The 16,498-nt window shown below is 38.0% G+C and overlaps 2 protein-coding genes across 36 annotated transcripts in view; one reads left to right on the forward strand and one right to left on the reverse strand.

Moving 5' to 3' along the window:
* The window catches only part of PPFIA2 (PTPRF interacting protein alpha 2), a 493,962-nt gene extending 488,643 nt beyond the window's left edge, over positions 1-5,319 (forward strand). For 18 of the 29 annotated variants that reach the window (XM_073214786.1, XM_073214785.1, XM_073214788.1 and 15 more), the window contains 3 exons: positions 1,776-1,935; positions 3,116-3,207; positions 5,180-5,319. In XM_073214786.1, the coding sequence (XP_073070887.1) occupies positions 1,776-1,935; positions 3,116-3,174 (219 nt within the window). In that variant the 3' untranslated portion in view covers positions 3,175-3,207; positions 5,180-5,319. The remainder of the gene's footprint in view (positions 1-1,775; positions 1,936-3,115; positions 3,208-5,179) is intronic. The other 11 variants (XM_073214789.1, XM_073214790.1, XM_037010648.2 and 8 more) reach the window with 1 other exon arrangement.
* Positions 1,121-16,498, reverse strand: part of ACSS3 (acyl-CoA synthetase short chain family member 3) — a 159,191-nt gene continuing 143,813 nt past the window's right edge. For 4 of the 7 annotated variants that reach the window (XM_073214804.1, XM_073214802.1, XM_073214805.1 and 1 more), the window contains 4 exons: positions 8,940-9,039; positions 8,675-8,850; positions 7,731-7,790; positions 1,121-1,905 (listed from right to left, as the gene is read on the reverse strand). In XM_073214804.1, coding sequence (XP_073070905.1) covers positions 1,888-1,905; positions 7,731-7,790; positions 8,675-8,850; positions 8,940-9,039 — 354 coding nt within the window. In that variant the 3' untranslated portion in view covers positions 1,121-1,887. Of the gene's footprint in view, positions 7,791-8,674; positions 8,851-8,939; positions 9,040-16,498 lie in introns of all 7 variants that reach the window. The other 3 variants (XM_073214803.1, XM_073214801.1, XR_012121986.1) reach the window with 2 other exon arrangements.

Consider the following 16,498-nt stretch of genomic DNA (forward strand, 5'->3'; position numbering starts at 1 on the left):
CAAACACAGCCTTTGTGAGTTAGTGTTGCTTCCTAAAGAAATGAACCAGCAGAAAGCTCTGAATGCCATCGACTATCTGCCTTTAAAATATCAGGCTACTTTTATTATTAAGAACACAGCATACAAATTTATCATGCAAATCAATGCAAATTATTCTAGTTTTTTGTTTCTTTGAGTGTGAACAAAAATAGCTAACCAGCTTGCCCAAAACTAGAGTGGACTTCTTTCTGGGGCTGGAATAATATGCAGATTCCACTGAAATACTTTGGAAAGTGCTTCTACAGACTTCAGTTAAGAGGATAACTTCTAACCTCTTCTCACGGACACTTTTTCCCTGATGTTATTTGCAATTCCCATTAACTTTCTGCAGTAACACAATGTTGGAAGAGCAAAAGTAAGGACTCGTTATTTGAACTGTTAATGTACTGGCTTATTTTTAGGCTCTTACTTTATACATTATAAGAGTTGTATATTTCTGCAACATAATGTAGTATTTTGTAGAACCAAAGAATATACATTTATGCAACAACTTCTCCAAGATTCAAGAAGTCAGCCATGCTGTGAAACTCTTGCTTCTTTTCTACACTTGCAAACATTAGGTCTAGGACACTGTAAAACCCATCAGTTGAGAAAAAGAATAGCAGATATCCCTTAAGCTGTAGGATGATTACTAAATGTAAACAAAATTTAGATATTGGTAAGTATTCTTATAGAACAGTGGATAGATTTAACTCTTCCCAGAATGGCTTTGAGTGTCAGATTAGCAATCTGTGATGGAAAACGTCTTAGTGTTATTCATAACAATGAGAATTTCAGCTGAATATCGACCTATTCTATATATGTTGGCATATCCTGTTCATTTTGGCATAATGAAGTCACCTGAGCTACTAGGGTCAACCACACATACTTAGATATAACTTCAGGAAATACAGTGTCTTTCCCTAGAAGAGAAACCCAGATGGAAAGATTAACTTTTTCCTTAGAATTAGACACAAAGAATAGTAGTAGTTAAATGGTAAGATACATACTGATGTTTTCAATTGAGAGAAAGTAACTACATCCTTTGTGTATGCATAGAGAAGAAATTATATCATTAAAATATAACAATCAGCAACCACAATTATGTTTGTAAAACAGCATCTAGAATTACATTATGCTTTTAATGGCATCTAAGGAGCATGTTTTTATTAGGATGGTGTCTAGGCTGTACAGGTTTTTCAACAAATTATAAGGTAATTCTCTGTCAGCTGAAATCTAACAAATGACAAATTAAGTTTCTTACACATAGTATAGGTTATAGTATCCATATGAGCCACCAGACTACACCAAATACATAGATTTGCATAATGAATCTCTCTTGTATACATAAAAGCAAAATTCATAAAATAGTTATTCAAGTGTGTGAGTCAAATGCAGTTCACCCAACACTTACTGAATTAAGTATCATCTCATACAATAAAATCAGTTGGCAAAAACGTGTAACAAAGATAATCCAATACAATTTTCAGAAAAACTTTGGGGTTTATTTTAGGTTTTCAAAAATATTTATTTTTATAGATGATAAACCTTACGTTTGAAGTCATATTATAAAACCATTTTCATATGACTTCAATCTCCGGTGTTCTCATTATGGAATCAATAGAACTCTTAAAGCGTAGTAGTCTATATACACGCTTTACAGACCGAATGTAAATAATCAGTTTCTAGGCACACAGTTTTAAGCACCTGGACTAGTTGTCTTGTTCTCATTACATAAATTATAATTGTACTGGCAGAGTGATGACAAGAACTTCAGACGTGGGTCGACCTGGAGAAGGCAGTTTCCTCCCCGCGAGGTGCATGGAATCAGCATGATGCCTGGGTCCTCAGAAACTCTACCAGCTGGATTTAGGTTAACCACGACATCTGGGCAGTCACGGAAAATGACAACGGATGGTAAAGTAGCTTTGCATTTCTGCTTATACAGTAAAAAACTTGTTTAGCCAATGCTAGTATCATTCTCTGGCCCTGCGTAGTTTTCTGGAATTGATTCTTTTCTTGAGTTGGTTTGCTCTGCCTGAAGTTTGCTTTCATCAAAAACCAGATCATTTTATAAACTGCTAATGCATGAGCTCATGGCACCTTATTTACATTTTTACCATAATCTATATTACCCTAAAAAGGACAATTTTGGCTAATGTCCACATCTAGGAAGAATAAACATCTGCATGATTTGTATTTCTTCACTCTTCAGTTCCTTTGTTTAGTTGGAGGTTGGAATTGGACAAATGGTCCTGAGTAGATGGGAATCAATTCCACCATCACCCTACTTGTTTGAATATTGCAAGTTTTATATTTTATCTGAGAAACTCAGACTCATCAGATATTTTCACCTCTGACCAAAGCAAAAGGCCTTAAATAAACAAGCACAACCATGAGAAGAGAATTAAGCAAACACAAAACCACCAGTAATTTCCCAACTAGTATTTCCTTCTGTGGACATTAGACTGTGTGACAAACTTCACCAAGGAAGAGAGCCATTCTGGAGAGGCACTTCTGAAAAAGTAGTCACAAAAGTTATTTCTGTTTGGCAGGCATTCAAAAAATAGTCCCACTCTCTTAAAAGACAATCACCTAGAAGCATTATTTCTTTTCAAGGTGATTGCTATCACTTAAAATTCATTCCAAGATAAACTGTGATCTTTGATCTACATGTCTTCTAACCTGTCAATATTATAGAACATGTTAGCAAAAATCCGTGAAGAATTTGAGATTAAAATGAGTGTAGAAGCTGCTCGATACTCGGAGGGGAAAAATAAAATCCACCTCCTTGTATCCTTGTATTCTGTAAGAGCAATCTTTGCTTCAAAAGCAGAAGCACTCTGGGGAGCTGCTCTTTGTTACCAGTTTCATCTAAGGAGGAATACACAACAGTTGGAAAAACTCCATTGAGTCACATCGGAATCAGTTCTCATTAGTGACCTGTTACGAAGAAAAGGGATGCAAGTGGCTTACATCTGCGAGGAAAGAGGTCTCGTGTGTTCAGTATCCCTTTATGCAGGGAAACTAAATCTCTCATCTGAAATTTTGTGCTCAATCGTCCAAGTCCCTCTAAAGCCCTTTTCTCCATTTGCAGTTGCTTCATCAAGACTGCAGAGGTTAGACAACTCCACTGTTCGCACATACTCATGTTGACAAGCCACTCAAAGGAGGCGGCACTGACTAGCTGTGAGTAGTTTTCCTTGGCTGACAAAAGACAAACCTCCATGGACTAGTCACTCTACACAATACTCATGCTCTTTGGTACGGCCTAGCAGCACAGAAGTGAGAGAACCCCTTTGAACTGCTGAAACATAAAAAAGGAGTCTTTATATTGCCACCCTTCATCCAGTATTTCCTATCACTGCCTGTCTGCTATGGTCTAAGTTACGACTGCTGGAGGCCCATCTCTTCCCCCTTATATCCATCAGTGGGTTGCAACTGTAGCAGCTGTCTTATCCTTTTTAGTAGCATTTGATATTGACACCCAGAGCATTTTATCGAAGAGAGTTTGGCACTTACAGAGTAATACATTTTTAAGTGAATATTTTATATGGAGGAAGCCAAAGTAGCCAGAGTCTGTAGGTACACAAACAGTGGCAGAGACAGGAAAATTATTTGGAGGTGGTTTCATATTAAAAACAAAAGTATAACTGAAAATTTTGAACTTCTAAAATGTGATTTTTCATCAGTGTGACTTATCTTTGTTGAAAACAAGGATCTGGGGCTTAGAGCACAGGAATAAAGTAAAACTGTAAGAATGGCAAACAGGACTAGCAGAAAAACTTGATATGGCGTGTGTATTTAGAGAAATACTAGTTGATGGAATATACTTCCAAATCCTTATGAAAATGGAATTTTATTGAAAAATTGTCTTTGTAAATTGTGGTTTCCTAGATTATAAGTGTCAAATGCTCATAAAAAATAAACCTAAAACTGTGCTTTACCAAGATATTCTACCATTTACAATGAATGAATATTTTGGAAAAATACTTTTTAGAGAAATATGTAGAACCGGTGTGCACAGGGATGGGGAGAGGAAGCAGTCATAGGCAGAGGAACAGCTCATCTTGTGTTGTTTATTCATTGCCTTGAACTAAAAACTGTACAATTTATGTTGGTCTTTGGGGCCTAATGTGGGAGCTGATAATGCTGCCTTACTTGGGTCATTATTTGAAGATGCTAATGATAGAGCAAAAAGCTTTCAGATAGGAAATTTCATTTCAGAATTAAAACCCTAACATTAAAATTTTAATTATGGTATACAATTTGGCATCTAATTAGTCCCGATCTAAAGTCTATAATAATTTGGCTAAATAAGAGGCTTTCCAAAATACTGTTTGTAGTAGCTTCTACATAACATGGCAATTTCCCCAGGAACTAAATACTTCACCAATTTATAAACGGCTATTTAATATATTGAGTGGTGCTTGCTTCTTAGCTCTTGACTGATGGGTAGAATTACTCTTTAACTATTTGCAGTCTGTATTTAGTGCATGGCATTCTAGTTCATATTTCCTAGTTTTTACCATTAAGTGGGATAAAGGCATTTATTTACAATAAGTTTATCTAGGACATCCAAGATTCTGTTTTGATAAAGCATTAGTGCTTTTGTTAATACGTTCTGAATTATTTTACTGTTTCTTTTGAGTCAGGAATAGTAATTGTGGGCTTTTCCCAAGTACATTATGACTGGAAAGAATCAGTGATGTCACCTCACCAATCCAGATCCTTTAAAGTATATTATTTATTATCATTATGTCTTTGTCACAATTAAATAAAGGTATCATCTTAAGAGTGCTAAAAGATAAACCAGAAAACACCTATTCCATCCATATGTCAACTCACCCCCTTTTATTTATTAATGACCAAGCTGTAAATTTTTAAAAAGGACTGCTGACATTTTCTGTGTATACCTTTGTTTATTACCTCCATATTTTTTCCACAATGTTGAGCAAATATTTATTAAGCTCATCTGGACAGAACTGGGTAAGAACAAATGTGAATTACATCCGGCTATAGTTTAGATCCTAGATATTCTATTCAGTATCTCTTAGAACAGAGGGAGGCAGGCCGCACGGAGGTGCTTCAGAAGTAGTAAAGGGGACTTCTCCAGTCGGGAACCTTTCAGCGAACTAACACTGTCCATTAAATATTTTAGATGTCGTCTTTTCAGTCTACTCTACCTAAAGTGCACTACCGTCGAAGAAGACGAGCAGTGAGAAACCTTTGTGAATACTGAATGCTAAGGAAATAACCACAAGTACTGGTTTATTAAGCTGAAAATGTGATTTTTGGGGAAGTCAGATACTAAGTTTGATTAGTTTCCTGCAATTGTAAGAAAAAGTTGAAGTCATTGAATATGTATCATCCCCATCATAAATTCTGTACAACAGATGCTTTTATGAAATGGAGCCACTTGTTTTTTCACGTTTTATTGTAATATACTAGGCATTTATGTATTCCTGTGTATTTCTTCTTTTAAAATGTGTACGTCTTATGTAAATGGATATAAATATGATTTTTTAAAAAATAAAATCTATGGTTCATGAAGTCTCGAGTGCAAACATTTGACAATTCCAAGTACTGTTTGTATTTTACCACTCCACCATTTTTACAGGTTTTGAATTGTAACAGTTAAATCGATGTTTCCTAGAAGCATGTTTCATGCTTCCACATGGTTCTCCTTCAAGTCTGTCAATCTTTAAAGCTGAAAACCTGCCTCTGATCATGGAAAAAGAATGACTTAACCTGGAACTGGAGCCAAAAATAGACCTTTAAAGGCAATCAGGGATGTCCTTTATCTTTAGAAATAGCACTGTGATGGCTCGATCTCCTTTTCAATACAAAACAAAGCCAAACTGTTTACAAGAGTCAAAGCAAATATTTAAAAAAATTTGTAAAGAAAAAAACATTATCTTCTTTCATTACCTGTGGACCAAGGGGGGAGAAAAACCAACAAAAACTTCTTTACTAAGAACCACGCGTTCATTCAAGTATCTTGAACCGTCAGCCAGCACTGTTCAGTGAATGAAAACCACTGCAGAGTCTGAGGCTCATTTCCACTGGAACAAACAAGACCCCAGACACCCATACCTTTTGTCTATGTAACAGGGCATTAGCCAGACTCATGTCTAATGTTATAAACTTCTAGCCAAGATGGCCTTGTTGCGACTTAATCTGAAGTCAGTCTTATCAGAGGAAATAAATGAAAGACAGAATGATTAACATATATAGTGTATAAAGTATAGATGAGTCCTCTCTTTCCTGTGGCTTTATTTGGTGGTGTAACTGTTGTTTATTCTTTGTTTATATGGGAGATTTCAAAGTAAAACCTATTTAATAATACCATTTATCTAATTGCTGATTTTCTGCTGCTTGATCTTATTAAGCGCAAGACCTGTCATTAGGAATTTCTTTTTTGTGTTTAATTTGCTATGTTTGCACGTACATTACATTTGTTTTGATGTCTGTTTTTGTTTAACAGATTCGGTTGAAAGGTAATGGTAACAGAAACCCTCTCAGTTGTCAATAAAAAAAAATACTTCGAGTTCCCTGTTTAAGCTTTGTTTTCTAGTCACGTAAAGTTTAACATTTTATTTAAACTATAATGAAAACAGTTCTTTTCGAGTGAATCCTAATCTAATATTTATCTTCAAAAGTGAGTCAGCCACCAGAGGGAGTACTGAACTTGCTTATGAGAGTGATTTTAAATTCTCTAAACATGTTGCCTGAGCAGACACAATGGGAAAGAGCTTTCTAAGTTCACCTGATCTTGCGGATCCTGACTGTAAAAGCAAAATTATAGCAACTATGATATAAACTAGATTTGTATCTAAAGTTTCCTAGTCACATAAAGTTTTACTTAAAAGTAGGGCAAGAAGGATAACACTCAAGTCATCAGATTGCTTAAAATCTGGGAGGAGAAATAGGAATTTTCTATTTAATATTTATAATAAAGCACTTTCACTGGATTGTACCTAAAATACTCTGAATTAAATGCATCTCTAAAAAAATAACAATGTTACATAAAGAAGTCATTAATTTATCCTTTACAATCTAAAAGAAACCGACGGTTTTCTGAATGTCTTTGTTCAGGTTGTAAGCAATTTCTATGAAACGAACAAGTAAGCAAGCTATTTATTACCTCTTACATGGATCTCCAGCCTTCCCCCAGGAAATGGATGACTAGACAGATCTTCTCTCTAGATGATTCCCTAAACCATCCCATTTCAGCCATTTCCTTTAAAATAACCATGCATGTGGACATCTCAAGAATATTAGAAAATATTCATAATTCCTATAAGAAAAATAGTTATTTTCTGGCTGCAACTTGAGCTTTTAGATTTTGGCTCCAAGCTGCAGATTCACAATTTCAGAAAGTAGCTGTATATCAATGTGACTTTCAATTAAAATGCTTTTGGGGGGAGTATAATTTTAAAAATCATACATTAGATACATTTTTTTTCTAAAGTGCTAGTCAACCTCAACTGAGCCAGGTTACAGGCAATTGATAAAGATGCTAACTGGGTCTAATCACACAGAAGACAAAGGTCTTCCACTAGCCTTCAAGTACACACTGTGAGACCCAGCTTTGCAAGTCACATGTCACTTTGTAAGAAATTCTATTTAAATAATTATTTCTGGGAAATAATCCCCAAAACTTCATTCCCGCTAGGAAATTGACTCAAAATGAGAAAAACAAGTCATGCCTGCTTCAGTACTTCTTCTATGTGCCCAAAAATGCTGGGGTCTTCGATGGTAGGTGTGACCTGGGGAAAAAATATCAGTCAGGTGAATGTTCTTACTTGAACCCTTCCTGTCTCTCTATAAACAATCACATGCAATGTTGTAGTCCCTGTTATCTCTATATATAACGCATATGGAAATGTTTGAAAATAGGGAACATTGAACCTAATATTTTAAAATACATCTGTAGTCTTCCAGGGTAATAAATGATCAACTAGAAAAACTATTTGTCCTGATAGTACTTTATCTAGAATTGCTCTTACGGGCCTTCCTATGTGCCTATATATAGAAATAATTTTTTTTTTTGGCATTTGCTAATACAACTGCTCTTTATTGTTCCATCTTTACTTTTAACACATGGTGACATTTACAAATACGTGTATCTTTGCATGTATAATGTGTGCAAAAATTAAAAGAATATATATGCTGTAATCAGCCTCAAGTTTCCTAAAATAATTTTCACTCAAAACAGGATAATTGACAGATATATCAATGAGAGCGGTTTAAACATGTATGCCAGCCTCAGTTGTTTGCTTTCTCATTTGCTAATAGCCATTAAGGACTGCAATTGAAGGGAAATGTGCCTTCAATTCACTAAGATTAAGTTTCCACAAGTTTGTTTGAATTTAACTAACGTTATCTACTACTAGTAATATTTTCACACACTGGCTCCTATAATTTCAAAGTATGGGGTTTCAAGTCATCTGTTTTTCTCTCCAAAAATCTTCATTTCAATAGGGACAATGGCTATGTAATTTCTCCCTTAACATTAAAAATGTTATTAAGTACTCGTGTGTTTTTTAGGGACACATTCATGCTTGAGAACCATATTTTAAGAGGTTTGCAGATGCCAAAGGAATAGAGAAAACCATTTCAGTCCCAGCATTTAGCTTCCCTGGTAACTGACCTTATACGGCTTGCCATTGACAAGGGCAGACAGCGCTGAGCGGGGAATTTTGCCAGACCTAGTTTTGGGTAACTGTTTGACGAACACAGCATTTCGAAAAGCAGCCACAGGGCCAATGCTCTGTCTAACATGACTCACAAGTTCTTCCAAAACTTGTTCCTTTGTTGCATTTATCTCTAGAGAGAAAGTGCAGATGGTAAGCACTGAATTAATCTTAGTTAATCATTCAGGGCCCAAATAGTCAGGGAGGACAAAGATCTCTCACCTTTTCTCAAAACACAGAGCGCTAACGGAACATGACCTTTCAAAGGATCCTCCTTGGCCACCACCGCGCAGTCGGCCACGGCGCCGTGGGAAAGAACCGACTGCAGGAGGGAAAAGCACTCACTTAGAATGCACACCCACACAGACACGTGTGTGTGTTTATATATATATATATATCATTTCAACTGGAAAAAAATGTACACGTCAGACAACTCAAAAACCCACAGCTGCCTGCATGAAAAGTACTAATTCACATCATGGCAACTGGAGTGAACAGTTAGGATCCCCATGGTAGTCACTCCCTAAAGGTTGACGTAATTAAGACAAGTCGCTTCTCTTACCTTGCAAGTAACGGAACTGTTTCTTCATCTCCATAGTTTACTAATGATGTCAGGGAAAATATGTAGCGGATACCACATGTGCACAACTTGCAACAGAGGATGGTGTTTCCAGGAGGGGCTTTCTCCCCCCTCCTCCGGGGCACACAGACAAGGCATAGGAAGCAAGGTGAGGTTAGCAGACAGTTTTATTTGGCATGGAGAAAGGACACTCTGGAAGAGAGAGCGGTGGCCTGAGAGGTCAGGGCCAGCTCTGTTTATCTGAATACTTCCTGGTTTTATAGAAAGTGAGAGGGGTGGGTTAAGGCGGGGCTAGTTGGTAGGTTCAGATCATGTAACTGCTCTAGCTCTGGGCATGCCCTTGTCCCTAATGCACACAGAAAAACACGGGGCGGGGGAGGAGGTATCTAAGGATCATGTGACTGGGCCAAGGCTGGTCCCAGACATGCCTCCCTGTCCTATGCGTGCGCATCAGTCGGGAGGAATTCCGGGCTCTGCCTTCCTTCCCGTTTTAGCCAAAGAGTGGGTGTAAACCCACCTAGAAAGGTTCCCAGCTTCCAACTCGCCCTTCCTTTCTGCTCCTCGTGTCTTACTAACTGCCTGCTCTAAAGTGTCATGGTGACTTGGCTTTGGTGCTGGTACCATAAGCACACCTTCCAGAGAAGTCCAAGGCAGTCCCGGCACTAAACAGGGACTTTATTTCTGCATCTGTTACTGAACAATGAACAGGACATTTATTTTCTTGAGTGGCCACCCATCCCCCCTTGGAGGAGCCATTTTCGTTTTGCTCGCCCTGAGCTCTAAATGCCATAAAGAACACATAAGTTTTCTATCTGGAATCACAAGAACTCACAGAGTAACCAGTGAAATATAGAAGCTCAGGGTTAAAAAAAAAAAAAAACATTTCTGCTCTGATGGGATTTTCAAAGATGAATGTTCAAAAAATCCTTTCCTGAGAGAGCAATATTTATTTCAGGGACTGCAAATCCCTAATGGCTAAAGAAAAACTGAGCAACATGCCAGCCACTCCTTTAGCACTTCTCAGTCTTCATTCACTCAGCAAATACTTCTTAAATCCTGCTATGGTCCGACCACAGCACTAGTTTAGCTCAATGCTGAGCAAAAAAAAAAAAAGGCTGAGTACGATCTCATGGTGCTCACAATCTAGTCGAGGAGAGTGATCTTAATAAATAATCATGAGTATTTCATTGATTAAGTATAAAAGTGGTAAGGGGTCTGGGGAGATAATTCAGGTTTTTATACAAAAGACTCAGCAAAAGCAGAAGGATATATGTCTCAGAGAAGCCTTTCCTTAAAAAAATGACGATGAGCCCAAGTCTAAAGTGAGTAGACATTGATTAGGTGGGTGGGAGTGGGAGGAGCCCTGTGGACGTGGCACGTGTCCCTTTCAAGCCTGCAGGAGACCAGTCTGGAAAGCGAAGGACAAGAGAAAGGGGCAAGAGGAAATGGAGCTGCAGAGGGAGAGAGAGAAGAAGATAACGCCTTCCAACTTCTTTTTGGCATCATTAGAAAGGCAGTAATGCACCTTCAGGAATTGAGGAAGAGACTCAGTATCTGTGAACTTTCAAAATACACTTTATATTCACAGTAAGATTGAGTGAAATATAGAGGGAGTTGTCTTATGCCTCCTGCCTCCATATATGCACAGCTTCCCCCACTATCAAAAGCTCTCACCAGAATGCTTACATTTGTTACACTTGTGAACCAGCACTGACACACCATTATCACTCTGGTCCACAGCTTCACACCAAGTACATTCACTCTTGGTACATTCAGTGGGTTTGTCATATGTGTCCACCATTACAGTATTTCACAGAATGTTTTCACTGCCGTGAAAACCTCAAGCTCTGCCTATTCATCCCTTACTTTCCACTTACCCTTGGAAACATTGATGTTTGTTTGTTATCTTGCAAGTCTCCAAGGCCTTTCCTAGAATATCACATGGTTGGAATCATACAGTCTATGCCTTTCATATTGGCTTCTTTCATTTCAGAGAGGGTTTTGAAAAACAAACTTCAAAAAAGTTTCACCGTGGAGAAAAAATACAGGGTTGTTGATGGCGAATATCACAGTTTGTCCAGGGAAATCACCTGAGAGGCTACTAGAGTGGACCAAGGGTATATTAGTGGGCATGAAGATTCTAGAGTCTTTTTAGAGGAGGCAGAGGAGCTAAGGGGGATTCTGTGGGTTTTGGCTTGAGCAGCTGGTTGGTTAGTGGCACCACATTCTAAGCCAGAAAAGGCTAGTGAGGGCTCACGGGAGGCAGGAGAATGCGTAAGTCTTGGAGATGTTGCAGTGATGTGGCTTGGAGGCATCCAAACAGAGATAGTCAGGTCTGAGGATAGTCTTAACCTGCACTTTCAGATGTCTTTAATGTATGCTAATGAAAGCTATGGACATGGATAAGATGATTCAGGAGGAAGTAGTGGGAAGGAGGGAAGGAAAGAGTAAAAGAGTGGAAGCCTTAAAGAACCCCCAAATCTAATGGCTACATGAAATAAGAGAAGCTGGAAATTAAACTAAGAGGGCACAGCCAGAGGGACAGGAGAAAAACCAAAAGAATCTGGGACATGCCAGTTTTGGGTCCCAGAGTTTCCATGGAGCATTTTTTTCCTTCTAATTAATTCAAGTGAAAATGAGTTTTCTCTTCTCTGAACTCCTGGAAACTCAATGAACAACTAGAATGCTTAGTACAAACCCAGTGCACTATGTCACATTGCCCGTAATTAAGCATTCAACTGCCATTTGTCCTGTATCCTATCATTACCATCTGAGTTGTAAGAGCTGCCATCCATGTAATTTTAACTCCTATAGTATTGAAGTAGTATGTGTTAAATAAATGATTTTTGTATTACATGTTATATTTGTTACATCGCTGAGGTAGAGAGGTCCACACTCTCTTTCTATTAGTTGGGCCTAAAAATCTTCTGCAAAATACATATCATACAGGCCATAAAATATCATCTCTCCCACTGCTTCATTATGAACTCTAAAGTGCATCCAATAGCCTTCCCATTTGTCAAGGTCTTATTTACTTTTAGGTCCATATGTTGAGCCTACAGACAAATTTTATAGCCAGAGATTTGTTTTGATAGTTACAATAGTCACTAGTCCATGGAAGGGAATCTTTGTCCATAGCAGATAGAATAAAGACTTGGTAGGTCTAATCCTGCAATTCCAACTTAGTATTCCCTTAATGAGTAGAGAAAAACACTTTTATCTGCCTAAACAGAGTTTTAATCATCAAAAAACTATTTATTTTAGTGTTCACTGTAACCTAACCAATATGACTGTAATTTCAACTAAATTAAATATCAAACTTCTAGTTTGCCATTCTTTTGTCTTATTAGTTTAAGTTCATCACATTTCCATCCTCAGTCTTACTGTTTTCAGAAGTGGATAAGAAAGTGTAGACTGGTTTTCTACAAGGGCAAGGAATATCTTAAATCAGAAGAAATATATTACACAATTCCCAATAAAAGCAAAGGTTCCCATTTTTGATGTGGATAAATTCTTAAAAAATCTATAAGAAGCATAATAATTTTCTGGAATTCTGTGTCATCTTTAAATGAAGGTTATTATTATAGTATATAATAAACTTTATTAATCTATCAGTATTAAAAAGATGCCATGAAGGAAGAGAAGCAGCTTTCTATGTTAGCCCAACAAATAATATCTGCAGATACTTATTCCCGCAACCAAATCATTGAAAAGGAAAAATCATTGAAGGGATAGAAGCCAAACAAATGTCCTATAGGGGGGAAAAAATTGAAAGCCCCATTTGTATAGTCCCTCCATACAAAATCCATAAATTGGTTGGGGTTAACAAATATTTAAGTACAAAAAAAAATGACACAACTTAAAAGGTAATTGTCCTAGGTTGAGGGAAAAAAAGATGGCAGAGTGGGAAGGCAAGGCCCAAACCTCTCCCACGCACACCATGGAAGTGACCACAGCAAACACAAGAAAGCCTGAAAATGACCTGAAGACTGCAGAACAGCCCATCCACCCCTGGGGAAGGAAAGAAGACCACACAGAGAAGTGTATAAAGTGGCAGAGCCACAGTCAAATGGTAGCCAAGCCCTTCCCCCTCACAGCCCACAGGCACGAGGAATGGAGTGGGGAAGGCGGAGGCACTCGAACTCTGAACACGTAGCCCTGGAGATCTGCTCTGGGAACACAAGTCTACAATACACTGAGTTCTGGTGATTAGAGAGACTAAACACCAGGGACAGTTGAAGCATTCTGGGAGGCTGAGACAGCAGCCACTTATGGAAAACAGGCATGCTCCATCAGTACTCTGAGACCCAAAAACTGTGGTGGCAGTTTGAAAGACTTGCCAGCAGTAGGAGGGGTACCAGAGAGGTGCCAGAGAGTGCTTTCCACAGGGGAAAGGGCAGGGAGATAACACTTCCCCAGCCTCCTTCAGCCCAACAGGTCAGGCACCTTTGGGAGCCTCAAACATTCCAGGCTGGGGGCTCAAGCCCTGCGGCACATTGCTGTGCACCTGTCTTCTTGGCCCAGCCATGTCAGACTTTGCTGCCTACTAGACAGAGAGAGTCTCTCCTAGCTTTCTTAGGTAAGTCCCAGCCCAATTAAGGTGGTGCCTGCAGAAGCCAGCTCCAAGCACTCCTTCCTCCTCTCAGACAGCCCACCTCTGCCACCACACTGCTGTGCAACTCCTTGCTAGGTGACTGCCCAGAGTCCAAGACTGCCCCACTCACTGCATTAGCCCAGCAGCCCTACCACTACTTCAGGGCAGAGATCAGCTGCACCCACAATGATCTCAACAGAAGCTTGACTGCTCTGTTGGGCGAGCTAAGGCAAACTGCCATCTGCTGTGGACTGAGATAGACTACTGCTAGCAGACAGACAGGAAGGCAGCCCTGCCTATAGCCCAACAACAGCTACTGGGGCTCCACCACAAAGGACAGTAAACAGTCCCAAGCTTCTGGGCACCACAGGATGTCTTCTTCATAAAACCATTATTCTCTAGACCATGAAGCACAGCATAACCATCTAATACAAAGGAAGAAACACAGAAACCCTGACAAAATGAAGAAGCAGAGGAATATGTTCCAAACAAAACTACATGAGAAGAAAGAGGGCCAAGTGAAACGGAGATCACCAAACATCTTGATAAAGATTTTAAAGTCATAAATATGATCACTGATCTGCAGAAAACTATTGATCTCAGGGAGGACTTCAACAAAGAGACAGAAGAGCTGAAAAAGAGCCAGTGAAAGCTGAAGAATAAAGTAACTGAAATGAAACATACAATGGAGGGAATGAATAGATTGCTGCAAACTGAGCAGACAATCAATGGCATGGAAATTAAAGATGAGGAACACAATGAGGTTGAGAATCAGAAAATAGAACCTCTAGGAATGAAAGAATGATGAGAGCTCTGTGACAACTCCAAATGAAACAATATTCACATAATAGGGATCTCAGAAGGAGAAGAGAGTAATAAAAGGACAGAAAGTCTCTTTGAGGAAATAATTGTTGAAAAATTCCCCAATCTGGGGAAGGAAATAGACACTCAGGTCATGGAAGCACAGAGAGCCCCAAACAAAAAGAACCCCAGAAAGACACCACCAAGACATAGAAAATTAAAATGACAAATGTTGAGGATAGGAAGAGAATATTGAAAGCAACCAGAGAGAGAAAAAAAGGTTATTTATAAGGGAAACCCCATCAGGCTATCAGCAGAATTCTCAGCAGAATCTTTACAGGCCAGAAGGGAGTGGCATGAAATATTTAATATATTGAAATAGAAGGACCTTCAACCAAGAACCCTCTACCTAGTAAGATTACAATTCAAATTTGAAAGAGAGATTAAGTATTTCCCAGATAAAGGAAGGCAGAAGGAATTTGTAATCATGAAACTGGCACTACAGAATATGTTAAAGGAACTTCTATAAATGGAAATGTTCTTAAGCCTAAATAGCTTTCAGGTGTGAAAATAAACCCACAGTAAAGGAAGTAGACCAGTTACTTGCCAAACTAGTGTGAAATTAAAACAAAAGTTGTAAGCCAACTAAATGTACACAAAATCATTCAACTAAACACAAAAAATACAGATTCTGACATTGAATACATAAAGTATGGAGAAGGAAGAAAATAAAAAGGAACTACTTTTAGACTGTTTTAGAATTAGAGCAATTGTCAACTTAAAGTATAGTTATACAGATAGACTGTTATATAGTCAGGAAGCTATCCATGAACTTCATGGTAACTATAAACCTAAAGCCTATAAAATGCCATAAAAAATTAAAAAAAGAGAAATTCAATCAGAAAACTAAAGAAAACCATCAAATAACAAGAGAATGGTATAAGAGAGGAAGAAAGGAACAGAGAGGAATTACAAAAATAACCAGAAAACAATTACTAAATGGCAATAAATACATACCCATCAATAATTATAATCAATGTAAATGGACTAAATGCACCAATCAAAAGACAAAGAGTAGCAGAATGGATGAATGGATTAAAAAAACAAGACCCATCTATATGCTGCCAACAAAAGACTCATTTCATGTCCAAAGACATACACAGACTAAAAGTGAAGGAATGGAAGAAAATATCTCATGCAAATAATAGGGGAAAAAAGTAAGAGTAGCAGTACTTACATCAGACAAAATAGATTTCTAAACAAAGAAAGTACAATACAAAGAAAGACATTACATATTGATAAAGGGGTCAGTCCAACAAGAGGATATAGCCATTACAAATATATATATATACACCTGATACAGGAACACATAAATACGTAAAAACAAAAATACTAACAGAATTAAAGGGGAAAATAGAATGCAACTCATTCATTTTAGGAAACCAACATACCACTTACATCAATAGGTCAACCAGGCAGAAAAAATTAAGGAAACAGAGGCACTGAATGACACATTAGATCAAATGGACTTAACAGATATCTACAGAATACTCCACCCAAAAGCAGCAGGATACACATTTCTCTCAAGTGTACATGTTCTGTTCTCCAGAATAAATCACATACTAGGCCACAAAAAGAGCCTCAATAAATTTTAAAAGATTGAAATTGTATCAAGCAACTTGTCAGACCACCCATGGTATGAACCTAGAAATAAATTACACACAAAAAATAGAAAAGCCCATAAGCACATGGAGGCTGAAAATTATCCTTCTAAATAATCAATGGATCAATGAACAAATCAAAACA

The sequence above is a fragment of the Manis javanica genome, chromosome 10 (assembly GCF_040802235.1).
Source record: "Manis javanica isolate MJ-LG chromosome 10, MJ_LKY, whole genome shotgun sequence".
Classification (NCBI taxonomy): Eukaryota; Metazoa; Chordata; class Mammalia; order Pholidota; family Manidae; genus Manis; species Manis javanica.